The 21,187-nt window shown below is 40.3% G+C and overlaps 1 protein-coding gene across 21 annotated transcripts in view; it reads right to left on the bottom strand.

Moving 5' to 3' along the window:
• LOC121322431 (leucine-rich repeat flightless-interacting protein 2-like) overlaps window positions 1-21,187 on the bottom strand; it is a 64,363-nt gene that overhangs the window by 31,887 nt on the left and 11,289 nt on the right. For 14 of the 21 annotated variants that reach the window (XM_041262390.1, XM_041262391.1, XM_041262379.1 and 11 more), the window contains exons 2-6: window positions 3,604-3,690; window positions 2,770-2,787; window positions 2,164-2,211; window positions 1,621-1,665; window positions 1,014-1,064 (exon numbers count right to left, since the gene is read on the bottom strand). In XM_041262390.1, coding sequence (XP_041118324.1) covers window positions 1,014-1,064; window positions 1,621-1,665; window positions 2,164-2,211; window positions 2,770-2,787; window positions 3,604-3,690 — 249 coding nt within the window. The remainder of the gene's footprint in view (window positions 1-1,013; window positions 1,065-1,620; window positions 1,666-2,163; window positions 2,212-2,769; window positions 2,788-3,603; window positions 3,691-21,187) is intronic. The other 7 variants (XM_041262377.1, XM_041262388.1, XM_041262386.1 and 4 more) reach the window with 3 other exon arrangements.

Below are 21,187 nucleotides of genomic sequence, written 5' to 3' on the forward strand. Positions count from 1 at the left end.
CATTCAATTGTGTTTGCACTACAGAGGAAGATCAATTCACTCTGAAGAGACTCCATGAATTATTAGGAAGAATGGATTGAATTGTGTAGATGAAAACATACACGCAGCAAATATTTGGTGAGACAATTAATTTACTGCTTAGCTGGATCGTTTTCATTTAAAGGTAAACTGGTATCACAATGGAAATCTGTGCCTATATATAAATCTCAAACTGTCCAATAAGAAATCAACATCCAATACACAGTTTCACTTGGAGCCAAAAGTATGCTTCACAGCTAAGCTTTTCTATGGCAACACAAGAAACACTGGCAGTGTTCTGTATTGGAGCGGGGCCTTGGCTAGTCCTACAGAGCTGCAGACAGGAGACTGCAAATGTGGACGGCTCCTTTATCCTTCCTACAACATATTGCACAGCGTTACCACCATCAGCAGCCACATACATCAACATGTTCCCAAACTGAGTTTTCCAAGTGCCTCAGGATGTGACATCATCTTTGACCACAGTGTAGCAACAGTCACTACGGAAGCCCCTTGCAAAAGACTGGGGTGGATGTGTGTCACAGGATAGGAAGTTCCAGCTAACGGTTCTCATTTTGTTTGCTTATTTTAACAATGCACATATTGTACTGGTTAATGCCCATGCTGCTTTAAGCTCCCTTCATCTGACATCACTGTTGAGAAAACTGTTAAAGGTTTTTTTGTAGGTTTTTTGGTTTTTTTAAGGGTTCAATTAATGACACTGCTTGTCATGAAATACCATGAGACATTACACTGCAATCTAAATGTATTACTAGTTAAAGCCTGGCATTACAGACTGTTAGAAAACCTTTGAGAGCCGTAAGGTGAGTGTTTTCTGCTTGTCTTGATAACAGGAGCCAGGTACTGTCTTTGCAAACTGTGTGTATATCCGGGTGTGTTAGTGTGCATGCGTGTATGTGTGAAAAATTCTCCCAGCCCAGAATACAGTAACTATAGCAGGACCCCCAACCCCGATCACAAACAGAGCTACTGACCCTCAGGCTGCCACGGCTGCCCACGGATGTTCGTTCATCGTCATCGGACATCTAGGAGGAGAGGAGAGGGGAGGGGATGCATGAAGGAGAAGAGAGGAGAGAGAGCGAGAGAGAGTGTTAGTGAATGACGATGTAGGAAATACAAGACATTAAGCCTTAAATCAACAAATAGCCCTTTAACCCGTGGCTGTTTAATAGACAGCTTAGACTAGCGCTTAAGGAGCAGGAGCTCGAAGATCCGAGGTGCCAGTCTTCGCTCAAGTGCTGCATAACTGAATTACTTGACCAGCTATGGCAGATGAGGTAGAAAGCTGCTGGTTGGTTTCTGGGTGAAGAGGCCAGAGTTCATGATCAGATAACTCACTAAATAACTTGATCCTCAGCTTAAGAATTGTGGAGTGGAAGATGACCCAAGGCTCTCCACAGATTTCTACACCAAGAGAAAATCTGCTCAGCACTGAAGGGTTGCAGGCTCCAATTAGCATTATCAATTCTATTTTAGCATGCTATGGATAGAGTACAGGAACGGCATGCAAAAAAAAACTGTGTGATTTAAGTGCAAACAGTCAGAAAAGAAAAACAGTAAGAAAGAAGAAGAAATACAAACCGAGGTGTTTCTCCGTGCCCGGCGGGAGTACCTCTCACTGTCTTCCTGGAGAATCACACAGAGAGAGAGAGCGAGCAGGACAGATCAGGGAGAACAAGACAATTGAGAGACTGCTGATTCTAGCATTGTCCACAACAGGCAGTGTTTTAAATAAGTGTTAACCTATTTATACTCCAGTAAAAGCATAATGAATAAAGTAATGAAAGAACAGTAAAGCAAGCCTGGTAAAACACTCAGAAACCGTGCAGTAAACTAAAATAATGGAAGCACTGTATATACATGTTAGACATAAAAGAAAAAAAAAAGAACTCCATTGCAGTTTGCTCCAGAACATTTGATGGCTTTACTACTATCCAAAAGAAAGCGAGTACAAAGTCCTCAAAATTTCTTGCTAGTCTAGTTTAAAATCCAACACAATCCTATTGGCTTCACCACTCCTCCAGAGAGCTGCACAATGCTTGTGTGCTCCTGCCCACCAGACACACACACACACACACACACACACACACACACACACAGAGCACACCACCACTGAACTCCTACCATCCACTGCTCGATATCGCCCCACTTGTTGTCCAGACCGTAATATTTCTGAGGACACAAAGCAATAGAAAGGAAAAAGAGACTAGGAATAGGAGGTGCAGCAAGTCAGAAAAACAATAATGTTAAGTCATTAATATACCCTCAATGCCTAAGTAACTAAAAGCAGCAGTGTCTTCTATGCATAATAAATAGGGCAAAGAAAAAGAGTATAGCAAACCCTTAGTAAATCTGACCCTTTTTAAATCCCATTTATTAAAGTACAGCTGGAGATCCCACGAAGAAATGCACAAAGCAATCAAATATATGATGCTCCTTAGCTACCCTTAGTGTCCCAGCTCTGTAGATTTCTTATATTCTTTGTCACCATAGAGATGTGGTTTTCTATCACAGCAACTATGTGATGTTGGTACTAATGGATCTAATGCTAAGGCTTTAGCCAAGCTGGCCATATTACAGCACCTATCACAGTCTAAACAAGTTCTAAAGTATTCACTGGATTGGGCAGAAAGCTTTCCAGAAGGTATTTTGGAGAGTATGAATAATACATTGTAAAGAAGACATTGTGGAATGTAGAAAACAAAAGAAAGAGGAGATGACAGAGCCTACCTTCTGAACCTGGTAGATCTACAGAGGAGCAGTGGGGAAGAGGAGAAAGAAAGAAAGAAAGAAAGAAAGAAAGAAAGAAAGAAAGAAAGAAAGAAAGAAAGAAATGTTGATTAGAGCAGTTGCAGAGATAACAACCATTTTAAAAAAACAAAATAAAAAAAGAAAAAAAAAAAAAAAAAAATAAAGGAAAGAAAAAAAAAAGAAAGACACTGAAACAGATGACCGAAAGTGATTTTTCCAGTGAACTCCTTTTTAAATGTAGATGAAGTATGCATTCATGTCTGACATACTGTCTGTCCACTTAGTCATATCAATCCTTTACATCAACATTAATTATTTAATTAAGTACGGGACGCTTCTTGATAGATTTTGTGCGATTCTTTCCAAACCCACAGCAGTCGCTACTTTGAACAGTTATCTGACTCCAGCAGGGGGCACAGGTCAGGTTTAGGAAGGACCATTTCCCTCTCTCTCTGTTCTGTACCACGCTTACCATAACTGTCCAATGAAATTCAGACCAGGTGCACATGTCTGCCCAGGCTGAATCTGCCCCAGTTTACAGATGATGTCGAGAACTACTGTTTGTGTGATGTATCAAATCAAGTTCCCGATGAACACACACACACACATACACACACACACACACACACACACACACTGCATAGAATAAACAGAATACGAACCCTGTAAGGAAAGGTGATCATTTTCATTTAGCACTACACATTTCGGTATAATTATATTTTATTTTATTTAGTCTGTCTCCCTTACTAAACCTCCACTTTGAAAGCTTCACATAGGTGGCAAGGGAACATCAATAAAAAGAGTATCCCTTACCTCTTTCTGCTGTCTTTCCAGCTCCTTCATTCTGATCTCCCGTGCCTCCGCCCGTGCAGCTCGCTTCGCAGCCAAACGGGATTCCGCCTGGAACACAGAGGGAACAGTCGTTAACAAGCATGCAATCACACACTTTACGACTGTTGAGTTCTAAATATTAAAAAAATTACTGTCCAAAAAATGCATTGTGTTACCCAGTTCGTGCGTGGCCTCCACCATGTTACGTATACAGTACAGTAGTTTGACTCTGTCAATTCAATTTAATTTCATTACATTTTTGTACAGTAATTAAATCACTTCTGAACACAGCTTTCTGTTAGGTTTATAACAACAACTAAACTAAAGCCAATGCCATCTTTACCAGGCTGAAAAGCTTCATTAGACCAGCCCACGCATACACCCAGTGCCCAGTGCATAAACTACCCTTGAAACACCGTTTGTTCAGGATTCCTAATCTGGTTAGGTACTGTAAGAGATTATTCATTTTTTTAAAAATTAAACCTTTAATAAACATTACAAAGATACATGTTTAGTGACCACAGTTTCAGGACTCAATCTGGCACTACTGTCCACATTGTTTCATTTATTTAATAACAGAAATAAAAGAAAACAAAACAGCTAGGGTGAATGGAAGCTTTTTAGTCTTAGTTACTAGTAGCCATTGTACATTTTGTAACCCTAGATAAGAAACAGAATTACAGATACAGGCAAATGGCATGTACAGTGCAGCACAATAGAGTAGAGTAAGCCCAGGACAGTTGGCAGGTGCCCAGGATGAGATTAGGGCACCAGTGAATAGAGGTCACGTTTGACACCCAGAGGCTTGTGGAATACAGCACAATAATGCAAGTGAACAAAGTGATTAAACAGCACCTGCGGTTCATATTGATCTGGCAAGTGTACCAAACTGCAAGTTCTGTAATGCTACTGAAGAAAGACAGCACCCAGTGAGTAAACACAGGGGCTAGGGCATGACATTACACTCTGCTTGCAAGAACACATTTTCTCCCTAGGCTAAGCATTAAAATTAGTAAAGTACCTTTCTTGGTCAGTGCGTACTGTATGTCTCCAATGAACAACAGCTGCTGAGGGCATAAGACCCCCACTGCATAGCAGTTTGATCCATTTTCAAGAGGAGTTTAAATGGACACATCTGAACTTGTTACCTGTGCACTGTGGCTAATCAAGCACGTAGTACAACCTGGAATGGGGGCAAATGCTACAATATGCAATAGCAGTATTATTTCCATCCCTGTTTGATCAAGGGTTATTCTCCATGAAACAAAATATGGTAATGTTACACAACTACCACAGTACAGCACATCTGACAGGCTCTATAAGCTCTTAGAATAAGAAACCATTTAGGCCTATTTATAGTTAGTGTTAAGAACATAAGAACATAAGAAAGTTTACAAAACGAGAGGAAGCCATTCGGCCCATCTTGCTCGTTTGATTGTTAGTAGCTTATTGATGTTACATGGACCGTTTGTATTTTATTTAGTATTTGGATATGGTATACTGTGCACAGTAACTCCGGAAACAAGTCTGGAGTGATTAGCCAATACAGTGTAGGATATACAGCAATGATCCCAATGAGAACCTGGTTCCCATAGAGGAAACCACAACAGTAACATCAACAGCTGGGGCTCAGCTGAAGATCCCTATAAAATGAATGGCCCATTGTTTACAGAACTACATCATGGGACTTAATTAGTGTCTTTCCTAGAAGAATTTCAATGCCTCGCTCCCCCATATCAAGGATAACACAGCTACAAAACCATTCAGTTGAACTCAAGGGCTATTGAAGCTGAGGGGTGTCAAGTTAGAAAATTCCTTGACAGTAGCAATGAATTATGAAGTATCACACAAAGTGGTGTGTCAGTTATGTATTCATTGCATACTGCACTTGCTGGATGTACAGACAAAGGGCCTCCATATCATATCACATTGTTAAACTACTGTGAATGAACATCCTTCAGGTATCATCAAAATGAGTCACAGTGCTGTTTGCATCCCCTGGTTTGCCCAGTCCAAATCTTTCTTTCTTTCATTATACAGTATATCTATTTCATAGTAAACTACTGTAGGGCATTTCTCTCATGACTCACTGCAATGAGTGGCAAACTATTAAAAGCCCTCCACCACTTCAATCTGATCAGGGCCCGTGGTAATCTGCTGAAGGCATGTCGTGAGGTATTATACTCTGAGCTGTGCTTGACCTTTCGCCCACAGTCTGGAAGGTTATCGGAAGGCAGGAGGTCACATGGGCACTCGCATGTTCTAAGAACCTGTTACAACAGAGAGCTGTTATGATGTTTACAACAATCCAGAACTTTGAGAGGCCCCTCACCCTTACACAGCACACCCCAAAACCATCACCATCTACATCCACCCCTTTACAGAACAAAGCTTTTCTTTGTTTAAAAAAAACATTACTATCAATAGACACATGTCCCTTATCGATTTTATGTTTCTCAAATTGCAGCTTGCTTTGATTTAAATGTATTTAACATGTTTTTTTTTTCTTTTCAGACAGAAAGGTAAACGGTATCCATCTTTCAAACCCCTGCTCTAATGAGTTCCTTCAGGGGTCAAGATCAAATATTGTAGGATGTTCAAATTGACAAAGAGAATTTGATCCTTGCCCTTGAACCCTCCCTGGCTGTGCCGGGTCGACGTTCCTGAAGATTTGCACCAACATTACTCACTACTTTTAAAAGTATTGTATTTTAAACTTGATTGGCTATCTCAGTCCAACTGTAGGCTTAAAAAAAAAAAAAAAAAAAACAACACACACTCACTGCTATTTGAGAGCACAGACCCAGACATCACTTAAAGATATACAGCACTACATGCAGGGCTTTATATTTGTAAATCAAACTTCATCCTTCCAGCTGCTAAGCCCTCCTCTCTTAAAACAGCTCAGAAATTGCTAAAGCTGTCTGTGAGGCACTGTTAATGATAACCGTGTTAGTGCTCTTCATCTCATAATGAAATCCAATGCAATGGCACTGCCTTCCATGATTTCCCCAAAGACACAGAGAGAGCACCTTCATCTGAATGGATTGATTTCCCCAAGGACACAGAGAGGAGCACCTTCATCTGAATGGATTGATTTCCCTAAGGATACAGAGAGCGCACCTTCATCTGAATGGATTGGTCCCAATAACATATTCCAGATAAACAAACTTCCCACTTAGCTATCACCATGGTTCAACAAAGTCACACTGATGAGAAAATACAGTACGGGACTCAATAGCAATGATAACAATTCACTGCACTCCTGGTCAGAAATCATTTCATACCACTGCATGAGGGTGAGATAATAAACGTGTCCTGCCATCACCTCCCATCTAAAGTTAATTCATGTTTCCAGACTGCCAATTATTTGTGAAGTACAACAATTATAGAAGTCACCATCACTCACACCTCAATTAAAAATGCAAGATAAAAACTGCAACAGCTCTCTCCATTGAAAATTAGGAAAGAGCATGGATGGAAGGAAGATCCCCATGAAGTGCAAAGCGAGCCATTCCAGGTTTTCATGCCATTTTGTAGCGATGAAGTGCACTTGTGGAAATCATAATACACAACAATTAAATCATATGACAGCGGTTCTAGAAAGATTTAATAAACCAATCTGTGTCGCACACTATTGCGATGACAGGTCACTTTTTTAGAAAACAGTGCAGTATCAAATCCATTGTGAATGAATCGCTATCGCTGCCAAAAAAGATGTTCTTTTAAACAAAGTTCCTGTTCCTTTAGCCGGAGCATTTACAATGGGAAAACATAACATAAGGGTGTTCCCTTAAGCGAAGTGTTCTCTTAGGAGGTGTTCCTATACGCAGAGAGTGCTGTACAGTGACCTACGTTTGCCTTTCACATAATGGGGTTTATATGTAAATGCACCAGGTGAACATTCTTTAAGGTAAACCTTTCCGCTACAGACTGAATGGAATATACCAGTAGTATGGTAGTACAAGTATGTGCACTTCCCAAAGTTTAGAGGACAGTTCCCTTTTACACTCCCAATATAAATCAGAATTTAAAACTGTATTCAGTTTTAACATGTGCTGTAACCTCCAACTACAGTATATACTGCAGTATATTGACACCAATCTTCCAAAATACTGCTGTTGATAATGACAAACGCAACTTAAAACAACATCCTGGGAGATGATTTGGGGTTGCTTTCTTAATTATCGTTTTCAAATGCATTCAATCTGCTGTATGATTATATGTGCTGTGCAATCTTTAATAAACATTACCTGTATACTCTACCAACGAACCTGCTCTAGATCTACTGTAAATGCAAATGCAGTTGGAGGACCACAGATGCGAAGAATCTTTCTATAAACACTAAAGACCCGTCCTTGTGATGTGCGAGAATGAATTACTGTAGCATTGTTAATTGCATATTCTATTCTCTGTGGGTCTGGGTGTGTCACCTCAGCTGCTTGCTGAGAGCACTAGATTAGACCCAGTATGGTTTGGCGAGTCTCCAAGGGTTCTCAAAATAACATTTCCCAAGCCTCTGTGTACAGACACGTCCTGCTGTCATGGCACACCAGCACAAGAAAATTTGCAGGATCTGCAAATGGCAAAGTCTGCATTGGAGGCCAGGAAGAAACTACGGAGTTTAAAGATTGTAATGTGTTGTTGTTGTTGCTGCTCAATGGAATCCCCCTTTTAGACAAAGATTAGGACCATGACTTCCAGGAAGTGTGTCCCCCTGTTAATTTTGTTAAGAATTAATTTTGTTTGGAATTCCCCAAGGACTTGTGTCCTATCCCAAATCCCAGTCCTCTGCCAGGAACTCAACTCCCAAAAGCAGATTACAGAGTTGACAAATGCGCATATTAAAATAAGTAAAATAAATCTGGGATCTGGAACAGTCATCCAATGTAAACCTGTGCAGTGCGCATGGAACTTGTGAGAGAAATGTACAATTTAAATAGTGAACCCGGTCTATAAATAGACAGTGGCATCCATGCATTATGTTTACAGAGTGAGCCCTGCCCTGCCACAACATGTACAGTAGTGTTAAACTTGTCTCTGGCTGCCAGTAATGCAGGCACTGTGCCCTGGCTGGTCCCAGGCTGGGGTACCACTGTTCCGCTGCCTCTTACACTCTCACCCTTCTGAAAAGTCTGACTATTACACAGGAAGATATTGGATTTACTGCACTGCAGGTTTAATGCGAGGCACTGCAGCACACCAACTCAAGAGGATGCGGTCATGTTTGCTTCAATATTTATCAGTGAAGCATGGTATATTGTGCACTTCACATCAACATCTCTTTCTGTTTTATTTTTTCATTGTTACTTTTCATGCTTGTAAGTTTTAGCACTACTGCTGTACTGGTCTGCCTCCAAAAGTGTACTGCTGCAACAATTTAATATAAAAGGAGTACTAAAAGCATTTTTTTTTTTTTTTTACTGCTGGTTATTAAAGGAGTGTGACATTGAATGATCACGCCACGATCCACAGGCCCTGTGTGAGCTTCCCCACAAATTCCTCGATCCTGATCCTGATATTCAGTCACTGTGCCTCTTCCAAGCAGAGAACGCCAATGGGATCTATTCACGATGACCCCATCTTGACCCTACCCTACACTGAGCAATGGGAGAGCAAGGTCACATTGGAAGAATTATGTCACAATGGGATGTTCAATGTCACATGGTAGGAGGGGTGAAGACGTCAAGAATACAATTATCTACCAGGAAGAGTGGATTTGAGACCAGCAAACTCGTTTCACTTGGAGAGTTAGAACCTAAGCCAGACACCTTCAGCGTGCATTAACCCACTGCACCACCTGCCTTCCGATTCGGCAACATCAACATTTCACACAACTGTGCAACTTGGCATATGCTATGCTCAATCCTTCTAAAAATACTACTAAAAATACTTGTTTTAGAACGTTTTAAAAATTCACCAATTCATTTGAACCAGGGTTAAGCCATGGTGACAACTGGTAGATTTTTATTTCTAAACTTTACTCTGTAGAGTCCTGAACGTATACACAAATATCTGTGCTTTGAAGAGATGGGTGCATTTCTCTTAAATCTGTATCTGTTTAGAAGATAAGAGCCATATTTTCAAAGCAATTAAAGTCTTCAATTAAAGCTTGTATTTTTTTAAGGATTAACACAACCTGCTGTTTATTACAAGACAATAATCAAAACATGTTAAAGAAGAATAGCATTCAAGGTTTTCAAGCACGCTCAAGTTGTTTGCTTCTTAGTTGTATATAATATACATGGGACTACCTCTAAAAAATAGGAGTTCATTAAAAGACTGGAGTAAACGCTCCTAAATGTGTTACTTTCACAGCAAAGTGTCTTAAATTTGCATTCATTTTAAAGGCTAAAAAAAAAATCTCATGGAGGAGCGAAAGTAAGAATTTTTACAAATTGAGGTCACACTAGAGTTCATGTTCTTTAAAGCAAAGCAAGTGTCTAATAGTGTCAGTAAAAAGGACAGAGCCTATACACACACCGGTGTCTCAATAGTTGGAGATTAACCCAATTACTTTTTCCCAATCCATACATTTTGTATACAAAACGCATATCTACTTTCTTACCATCTTCTGAGTCCTGGAGGACAGCAGGTTTTCCTCCATGATCGTAGTGCAGTGCAGGTGTAGCCTTCAAAGATCACTCCCACAGCGGCAACAACATTCTTTTGAAATGAGATGGATGGATCACAGACCAATTTCACTAGTTCTCCCCACCCCCAGGAGAACCAGTTCACCACGTTTAAAAAACCCACATAAAAAGACTACACAATAATCAAGGGAGACTAAGACACAAAGTAAGCAAGTGTCACCAAGTCAAACACTCCTTCTCTGAAAACAGGTCTTTAGCACATAGTTCATACTGTCATAGCGAGGCAGTGTTTGTTAAAACCCTCTTAGCGACAACACTGTACTACTGAATTCTGCAGCTACGGCAGTATGCACCTGTAGAATACTGTACCTCCCCCTAGGTGTTAATCAGTAAGGAAGTTGATCATAAGCCAACTGAAATCTGATAAATGTATGAGGCAGGCTTAATTCTCTTGCTTTTCACGACTGAACTACTAGGTGAGAAGGACATTTTCCAGATCATTTTGTTTTGAAAGTCACTTGGTAAAAACTTCTTAACAGAAGTTGGCGTCCAGTCTCTGGCATATACATTTGTATAGATGCTAAACTCATCAAGAGGGATACAAAATTGTGTTGATTTACTAACTCCTGCACGGTCACAAAGAACCAAAAGCTGGGCCACCATCTAACAGCAGCAAGTGTGCCGCTCCCTCAGCGCCCGGGCAGGCTGCTATTTTTAATGACCTAGATTTACGTAAAATTAGATGAACATTTTCACTTGTACGAGTTTCACCACAAAAAAAAGGCAGGACAAAGAAGTTGAAAGAACTAACCAGCTCATTGCTGTAAAACAGACATTGCACTTGGCTGTGCAGTACCTGCCCTGTGGAGTTCATCACTCGGGCAGATGAGTTTTCATGGAGAGCTCTGTACCTACTGTAACTGATACATCAAAGCACACCACCCCCATTGGAGGCAAGTCATTCAGGGATTCCAAATACTGGAGGGGAGAGGACTAAAAATCCTGAAATGAAGACTTCATTGCTCTATGAAGTCCTTCACGCATTAGCATCACTAAAAGTACAGCACATTTTCAAAACGTGCTATTGGAGATATTATAATGCTACATACCCTGCTTACTCTTACTGCAATTCTCCTAACACAGCACTGCAGGAGATGCAGGGAGTAGGCCCGTCCTCCAGTGGGTCTCCACAGGTTCATATCATTTTATTTTCAATATCTACTGTAAAAGAATGCACAGAGTGTGGGATAAAAAAAATTGTGCGGGATACTGAGTTACACAGTATCATGTGAACCTAACTGCTAGCATTCCTACAATGCGGTTTTCTAAAAGCTGCAGCCTGCTTTTTATATCTTCAGAAGGTCCTGATGACAGCTGGTAGTGCAGCAGGCTCTTTATCATCTGAACAGAGCTCCCCAGTACAACGACAGCAATGCCTCAGCTCCCCAATGCTTCTCAATCCAACTGCCAGTCTGCTGGAGAGGGCTAACCCATTACCTTCCCCCTAAGCCAGTGACATAATGTCATCTGAAAACACAAGCACCTACTCAAACATCCAAGTTCTGCACAGATTTATATCATTGTCATTATGTGTTATACAGTGGGACCAGTGTGCACTGTAGCAAACAGATGGATATCCACCACTATGGAGGCATATTTGTTTATGTGGGTGTGGGCTCAGGTATAAACAAATGATGCATAAGCGGGCCAGCTTCAGGAGACTTTGTCAATTGTCAAAACTGAGTATAAAAAAAAAAAGGTTTCCAATAAAACTTTACAAGGCAGATTAATCGTATTGGAAGTATTGTTAAAATGTCTTGAAATGTGCAAAAGACATAAATAGCAACACACATGATGAGGCAGAAAGAAATTAAATAAACGAGGCAGCTTGACATGAGTCCATATTCACAGTCTGCTTGGAAAGCAAGTGTCAGTCACTGTACAGGGTAACCGTTTACTGCTGCAGCAACAGGGCTCAGCATTGTGTATTAAAGCCACACACAGTGTACACAGCTGGAGAAGGAAGATGAAACACTGGCACACGTCCTGCTAGAGAGAAGAGATTTGTACTGTATTTTCATGAACAGGCCCAAGAGGAATGACGCTCTGACTACAGCATGAAAGTGCCGCTGTGCAACGGTTGAAGGAAATACCCCCCGTCCCCTTCCCCCTCCTCTCCCCTTTCCCCCAGGGCTGGAGGATACAGGAAGGAAGCTGCTAGTTGAAGATGTTGACTGAGTCACATCTCAACTTCTATACACACACACACACACACACACACACACACACACACACACACACACACACAACGCAAGGAAGTGATGAAGGTGTATGTGTCACAAACAATGCTGCTATACTGCAAGCATATAGTTTCAACACTGAAATAAAAACACAATGATCAACACAGTCATTGGTTTTTCTTAGATGTTATTTTTTACATGTTTAAAAGCACATTTTTGTGGTTTACACAGTTCTGCTCTTATGTCAAATTCTGCCTCTGCTGGCAGCAACAAATCATTTGAAGGGCTTACAACATTTAATGGTAAGGAGTTTTTACCATCCAGATGTTTTTCATTTCAATTCAGGACTCATAACCCCTCTCTAATCCCCTACGGACTGAGGAGGAACTGGGTTGCCACCTTTTAAAGGTACCATTCATTTAATTTTAAATATATAGTCAAAAGCCTCAATGCTGCAGTGAGGGGGTGCCCAGCAGCACCACATGCAGTACAGCTAGCCAGGGAATGTAAAATTATCAATGTGAGATCACCACTCTCCCTTTAAATGTATCATTTTGCAGGTATGAGCTGAAAAAAACATTTAGAAAAGGAGAAAGGACCACAGCTCTGTCTTCAGAAGAACAGCATTGACCCTGAGCCTGTTCTGAGCCAACAGATACTGTACGAATTAATACAAGGATAGGCTTTACAAAGCACCCATGTACTGTACTGGCTTGCAAACATCCAGTCAGTTTTCTACAAGGGATTAAAGCACTGTTGCACTGGTGGCCACTACTGTGGATACATTGTTCACATTCTGCATCATCACATTCAAGATTATTCACTTCTTTGCAATGCAGTGGTTTTACACATTAGTGCAGTGATGTGTCAAACTAGTTAAGCGTGACACTGAATCAGAAGCCAAGACCCTGGAGGTGTGAAAGAACGCTAATGAAAGAGATAGACTGCAGACAGAGAAGAGGGGGAGGGGGAGTGCCTTGTAGGAAGGAAAATACAGTATGCAGTTCTAATAAAGTGAGCTAAAATACTAAATTAGACAGCGATATTCAACGCCTCCTGATGTTGGCTGTGGTTATCTCAATTTTGACACACACAGACAGGGGGCACTACAAGTTCAATATACAAAGTCTTCCATTGACCGACCTCAATATGCTGCGTCAGTCTGAAAGGAATCGGCTCATTCACCTTCACTACGCTTAGCAGCCAAGATGTAAAACATGGATGCCTGTGTTTCACAGGGTCATTAATCTTTACAGCTTCTGTCTCAGAACTGAAAAGGGCACAGATCTGTGGTGGTGAGAAGAGCTGCTTGTACCACACAGGCACAATCATGCATCATCTGCCACTAGAAGAGGGCGCTGGGGTTTAGGTCCAGGACTGGGTTAACAATCTGTGGGAGCTGTTCTTTGTGTGACAGAGAGCACAGCCACCGGCGTGGGCTTTGCTGCACAACAACCACCTTTTTCAAGTCTGTTCACGCTTGTCTTTGATTTCCAGACTTTATTCTCACTGTATATTCTCTTCCTATGCAACAGATATGAGGATCCCATCTGACACCACCTAAAGTCCTACTTGAGGAAGGGTTTCGTGTTTCAGATGGGGTTCTAAAACCTGTTGCACTGTGTTATGCAGAGTAAATTGATAAGGAACCTACAATAAAGTCTACTATGCCAATAAGAGGTAAGGAAATGTTCTTTAAGCATTGGTTTGGTAATGACCACCCCTAATTTAATCCAGCTGTAACTAAGTGGGGGCTGGTGTGAGGGTGGAAATGAGCCGGTTAATCAAGCCAGACAAACATCACGTTAGCCTCTTAGAAACAGTAGGAACCCTTTACCTGCAGAATCAGGAATGACCAACGCTTCAGAATGGTCGGGGACCCAGGAGTCGATTGAAAGGGCACTTTTCAAGACTGGAAATGCAACGATGTTTATTCCACCTGGAAGAGCTTTCATCTCTCAGCACTTTAACTTCATGAGCATCACCCTTACAGTACATCAAGAAAATAATGTAATGCAGCATGCTGCTGTTCTGTAACTTGACTTCCCATACTCCAAGAAAGTAGAATGTAAGGATGTGTTACAGTAAGAGGAGGAAAGAGAAGTTACATGGCTTTCAAAAGAAAGTTCTTTTTAAACAGACGAATACAGCAACTTACCAGCTAATAATGCTGTGAAATCCACACCCATATTATAGATAATGCACCAGCAGCCATTACTTTACAAAGACACCTTCATCCTGGCATCTGCACTGCGGCCTGTGAAAGGTGCCGGGTATGTCCTAATGTTCACCAGCTTTACTGGAAAACGTTAAACTTTTCTGCTTCGACTTTTAGAGAGGCAAAACCCAAGATCGGCCCAATTTTCAATGCTTTTTGCGATCTTTTTCCGTTTCACTGACTTTCTCCAAACCGAGTTTGTACTTTATCCATATTGGATCATTGGTTCTACTCCTGTCACGAGAACATTGAAAAGATTTGTAAATTTACAGTAGCAATACTAAAGGAAACAAAATTCTATGACAAATGTTCATTTTGTTACTAAATCTATTACATTTAAGTGCTTAACAGTTACAGATAAAACATTTGAATTTAGCCTGGTATTCACTGACTGGAGGTAAACAGTTGACCACAATCCTATATGCCCCATTTCATTTTTTTAAATTTTTTTTTGAGCCACAGAGTGTGAAGGAAAGCCTCATTTTGCACACATTGTAATAACCCTTATTTCTTCTTAAATCTGCTAGCGCACAGTATAACTCCTCCATGTTCCTTTTGTACTTATATCCCAAACTTTTCCTTTAAAAAAAAAAAAAAATAGGGTAGTGCACGTTCAAATGTGCCTGCGTGTTAAGATTTAGAGCAGAGCTCTGGGTTTTGACTTGGCTGGTTGCCCATTGCACCATCTTAAAAGGGGAGGTCAGTTACACGAATCCGGCAATTGTTCAGTCATTGACAAGCAAGGGGAAACGCAGCATTTATTAAACCAGGACTTTGCTGTATTTTAAATGAACACTTGGACTGGGTGTACGACACAGTGAAGTGGATGTGACAGGAACGAAGATTGTTCAGTTACAGTACTCGGCAATATAGAAAAAGTACCCAAAATACAGTACTTCTAAATTACTTCTGGTACCACTGTAAAATCACTGTAAATGTAGTTACTAGTGGAAACCCCAGTTCTACTACTGTAGCTTAGTTCTATTCTAGTAAACTGGCACAAAAACCTGCGTTATCCTGTGCAATCGACTGTGACAAGAGAATTCAATTAGCCAAAGAATCCTCTGGTCCCAGTTGCACAGGAGGGCAATACCAGTCAGGTGCTTATCACCCTCTCCAGAAGTATTAACAGTTCCCCCAGGATGTGATCGAGACAAAGTCAACTCACAGTGCAAATACAGTACTTTCTAATTAAGACGGAAGGATGTTGTTGTACAGTAGTCGTTAAAGTTATATCCTAAACAAGGTGACCAGGTGTCATTGGCTAGCATTTGTGTGGTCTAATAATATGAATAAATATGGTAAAACATTATGAAAAGAAATGTAAACATACTGTACGTTGAATTGTATTGCTAATAGCTAAATTCTGAATACCAGACCTTTAAAAAAAGCACTGGTTAAAGTTCTGTAAATACAGTAGGGTCCTGTGACTGTCTTCATAGAACCCAGTAGAAGTACTTGAAGTCCAGCTGTTTGGAAACCTATACAAACACGTCTGTGATTTGGTACTATAAATACTGTTCGTAGGGGCTGGTTGGGTATGTTGACGAGTGAAGTTTCCAGCTGCATTTCATTTCAGCCACTTACTTGCAAGACTTTCATAACTCAAGGGCCTAATTACATATGAGGCTTAGCTTATTTTTTTCCTTTAAAAAGGTAAGCCAAAGTGGAAAACAGGGTAAGCAAGCCTGAAAGCTTAGTACCCTGGCTAAACTGTCCATTCTCATGCCCCTCTTCACTAGGGGAAAAAAAAAAAAAGCACAGGGCCTCTCAACACTTGTGCAAACTGGCTTTGTGTACAAACATTCTAAAACTCCAACTGCATTTAAATTAAGGAGAAGTGTCTACAAATCATTATCAGCACAAACCTTCCTGTAATTTAACTCACACAATGCAACTTCTTTGTGTTTTTACATGGGACTGTAGTTCCCCTTCCTGTATCACATGATCTGCAAGCCCCTCTGTGATACTCTGACACTCCGTTAACCAGGACTCTGCATTATTAAAGACTTGTTAACTGTTCCACCAATCAGCCTGCACCGAGGATAAACACTGTTTAAAACAGGAAGCGCTTGTGATAACAATCTCAACAAGTTCAGAAAGTCATACTTCTTTCAGCCCTTTTAAGGGAAAGTTCTGTTTTCTAAATTCAGCAGCACCCATTTATTTGTCATTTCCAGAACTTATCAAATGACTATGTGTCTAAGAGATACTAGGGTATTTTCAATTAACTTCAATGATGGTGGATCCATAAAATGAGGGCACTGATAACTAGAACTGTGTCCGTCAGTCTCAAGTAAATACAAATGGTTGGTTTGGACCAACTCTGTTTGGACCATATCTGTCACTGGTCAGTCCCTTACTGTACATTTGGTTAAACAGTTCTTTAGCAAAAAAACACACCAGTAAATAAAGGTAACGGAAGTAGCAACACTGTGCATCCAGTGGTGCATTACTCCTCAAAAGCATGATGACATCACTGTTTTGTGCTGTTGGAAATCATGGAGGACTACATAGTCATTTACCAACTACAGTTAAATGTGTCTATATTTAATGGTATTATTTCGTTGTTGCAATGAGTGAAGAAAAATTGAGCAGCTTGGCGCTTGCAAGTACTGCAAAGCATTACTACAGCAGTGCACAACTACAGTATGAACGTTAGTGGCTTATGAGAACTTCCAGGGTAGCTCCAGTATGTTTTTCTTAAGTCTCCTCACACCATTAAACAGATATCCGTGCTGAAAAAATGTGACCTAGAACCCTATAATTTAACATCCACAAACATGAGCTAGTGCTGGATAGGCCTGGATTACTCCGATAGTGCTTCTAAAAGGCACCTCTGGATTTACTGGCTTAAGCAAATACATAGGAAGTTAGCCGTGCTTGTCTCCTAATGCTTAAGGTCAGATTAAGAGTGCACAGGAGTGTAAACACCGAAAGGGTTCTCTCCTGATCAGAGCCAGGGAATCCAGACTAATCTTCTTTCAGCAATGTGCTTCCATTGAGCGTCTATTACACCCACAGCGTTTTTCCAGATCACAAGTTGGGCTGCAGCGAAGGGTACATTTTGATCTTCGAAAGTTACAAACACATAACCAGAAGTGTTGGATAACTTGGAAAGAAGTCTGAATGCAATATAAGTGTTTGCATGTTTGTAGTTTTAAAAGGAGATTATCAGAGGAGGTATAGTAACTGGTAAATGCAAGATTGCATTTCATTGCACTGACTACGACAGTCTGACTGCTGGAATAAAAACAATCGCACATTGCTGGAGGAACCGATGCACTCATGAGATAACATAGGTTAAGCATAAAGGAACAAAGGGCCACCCCAAGATAACACCATCTTAGGCAGTGTGAGCCAGAACCAGTTTTCTTAAAGATACGTACATGAGACTCTCCACAGGGGGTTGCCCGGGGTGATTGAACCCACAAAGAGAAGAAAGAAGGAGGGCTGAGGTCATTGGCTACTTAATCAAGGTGCACTCAGCTCAGCTTACTTCTCTCTTTCATTAAGACTAGTATTGGAGACTTGTCTATCGAGAAGCTCTGGAGGATCAAAAACCTACAGTATTGCATTATATCATTTAATTCTGTTATGTTTTGAACTTAAGTTTTACACCGAGCAGTTTGCATATGAAAGTGTGATCTGTACTAATTTGCTTTGAGCGTTCTTTTTGTTTCCGGAATTAAACCTGTATATACTGAATAAACCAAACTTATATCTGAAGAAAAGGACAGTGCATTTCTTTCACCAAGAAACAACTACTCACTACTTTTAAAAAACTACTTCAGAAAGGAAGGATCGAACCTTCAATGGTACTCATTTGCATCATTTATGTCATCATAGCTACTAGCTTATATTTTATTGTGCTGGCGTCTCTGCACTGGCTCCCAGAAAAATACAGGATTGATTTTAATATTTTAATGTTAACATACAAAGCTCTAAATGGGATGGCTCCAGATTATTTAACAGAGATGTTGACTCCCTGTGAGCCTCAATGGGTATTGAGGTCTGCTAGTTGTGCCCTTCTCTGTGTTCCAAGGGTGAGGCCAAAGAGGAAGGGAGAAGCAGCCTTTTGTGTTCTAGCCCCTTGACTCTGGAACTCCCTGCCTGAGTCAGTTAAAAGTGCTCCCTCCCTGGAAATTTTTAAGTCCAGGCTCAAGACACATCTTTATTACTTAGCCTTTTAATTTCCACTTTATAAGCTTATTTGTATTTTATTTCAATTTTTAAAATTATACAGCTCTCTTTATAGCGGTCTGTAAAGCGCTTTGAACCAATGTGTATGAAAGACACTCTATAAATAAATGTTATTATTAATTGATATAAATGGAATAAAACATTTCACATGTATTTTAAAAATAAGTCACATAGAACAATAATCATGTTTTTATATATTAAATAAAAATGCACATGGTTTATTTACATGCAATTGATGCTGCTTGTGATACAGTAAGCTTGCATTGCAGCAGCACTAACTGCAGCGAACTTGGGCAAAACAAAGCTTTATTTAACAATCACTGCTCCAAGAAGGTTATCAGTCACAGTCACATTTTACTACTACTGCTACTGCTACTGCTACTGCTAACTTGACTTGTCAGGTGACCCCAGAGATTGGTTATGCCTCCATGATACGAGTCACTTGCACAGTTTGCATTCAGCTTTTTTTTTTTTGGTCGTCTGGGCATTTAACAAAAAAAAAAAAATCAGAGACAGCAGAGGGGTTTCGAGACATTTCTTTCAATACAGCTTACACTATACAGCGCTTTGCTGTCGCGAGGGCGAATGAAGAAATTAAGGTTTGCCTCTGGATAACCTGAATTGGAGGGGGGAGTTTTTATTTTTGAAATTAAAATGATTAGTGTTAGTGTATATTTTGTATGTTTCAAATGTATTCTACCATATCGCTTCTCTTACACTGTCTTGTAAACGAGGTATTCAGTACATATTTTACTGACACTCTACCACCGCTATAGGTACCACTCCAGCGCTTTGGCAAACTATACCTTGCTCCATACATGGCAGCGGCGCTATATAGAGTTACTACCGCACGCATAACGATTTGGTACAATGGTAATGGATATTAATACAACAACTTTTGTTTACGTAACATTATACAAATCAAAAGATCAAATTGTGCATGTGAGTGACATTTAATGTGTGATTCTATAGTATTCACACATTGTCAAATGGTTTCTGTTAACAGAAAAAAAAAAAAAAAAAAAAAAAATACAGTGAGTGAACGCAAGTTGACAAACCTTCAAAGGGTTAAAAGTACCTTTGAATTCCTGGCTAGCGAACGAATCGTCGAACCTTCTAGCATAGCCCTAATCACAAGTCATTGTCTGGAAGTGTTCTGTACTTGTTTTTAAAAACACTGACAGCCAACACAGTGTCTCCTGCTAGATGAGACAGGTATTGACACGCACACCTGTAGAAAGTCTACAGTCAATGTGGATCACTTTAAATTTCCTCTGCACAAACCGGCAAAGCATGTGTTTTTGGCAGGTTTTTTTCATGTTTTTATTTGTTTTCTTAACATATCACATTCCATTTCTTCTTGAGTCAAACAGAAATCCTGATGGATACTGACCCTTACCAAATGATTTAGAAAAACGAATCGAGCCAGACAAAAAACTAGATACAAGCCCCCCTCCCCACACCCACCCCGCCCCCACATTCCAAAAAGGTAACACCGCAATGTCATTGTTTCATTCCGTCATTCCTTGTTGATTAATATAAGACGGAATTCATAACCTCACGGTCAAATGGCACCCGTCCAGCCTGCCAGAGTCTGGGCACGTAGGCTTCACACACACACACACACACACACACACACACACACACACACACACACAACACAGGAGTAAGGTTAAGACTACCCAAGTCCTTGTTAGCATAACCAGCTTATCATGCTAATTCACAAGAAAGCAGCACCATGGAATGACCCACCACTCCTTCACTACGAGTTTGAACTTAATAACCAGCATTATCTTTCTATTGACCCACAAATCAATACTTAGAACATGCACAGGAAAATACGACCATTTATATATTTGTCAATCGGCTCAAGATGTTTCTGCAGCTAAAATTAAGCAATAGTAAAGTTTATGGATCTATTTCAATTTGTATTAGTGTACTTTTAAGGAAAACTAGACACTTGAAGTAGTTCTCCCCGACAGAAATGCAACGGTTTAATTCCACAGTGTAAAAGTTGCCAAACGCAAGGCACACACTGTACTGAACAAGCTCAAGTACTTTTTCCCTACATTTCTAATTTTGTTGCAATAATCAAACAAGAAAATAAACAAAAAAAACACATGACAAATACCAGTAGTTCTCTTTATACAAACATGGTAAAAGTAGTGAAAAACCAATAACTCCATGCACTTGTAAGCTTGTCAGCCACACAGAAGATACTATGATTCAAGCTGTACTGTGAGCCTTGCCTGCCAATTCAACCTCCATGCCCAGCACCCAGTCCCTGGAGAGACTACCAGTAAAGGTACTGA

The sequence above is a fragment of the Polyodon spathula genome, chromosome 10 (assembly GCF_017654505.1).
Source record: "Polyodon spathula isolate WHYD16114869_AA chromosome 10, ASM1765450v1, whole genome shotgun sequence".
NCBI lineage: Eukaryota > Metazoa > Chordata > Actinopteri > Acipenseriformes > Polyodontidae > Polyodon > Polyodon spathula.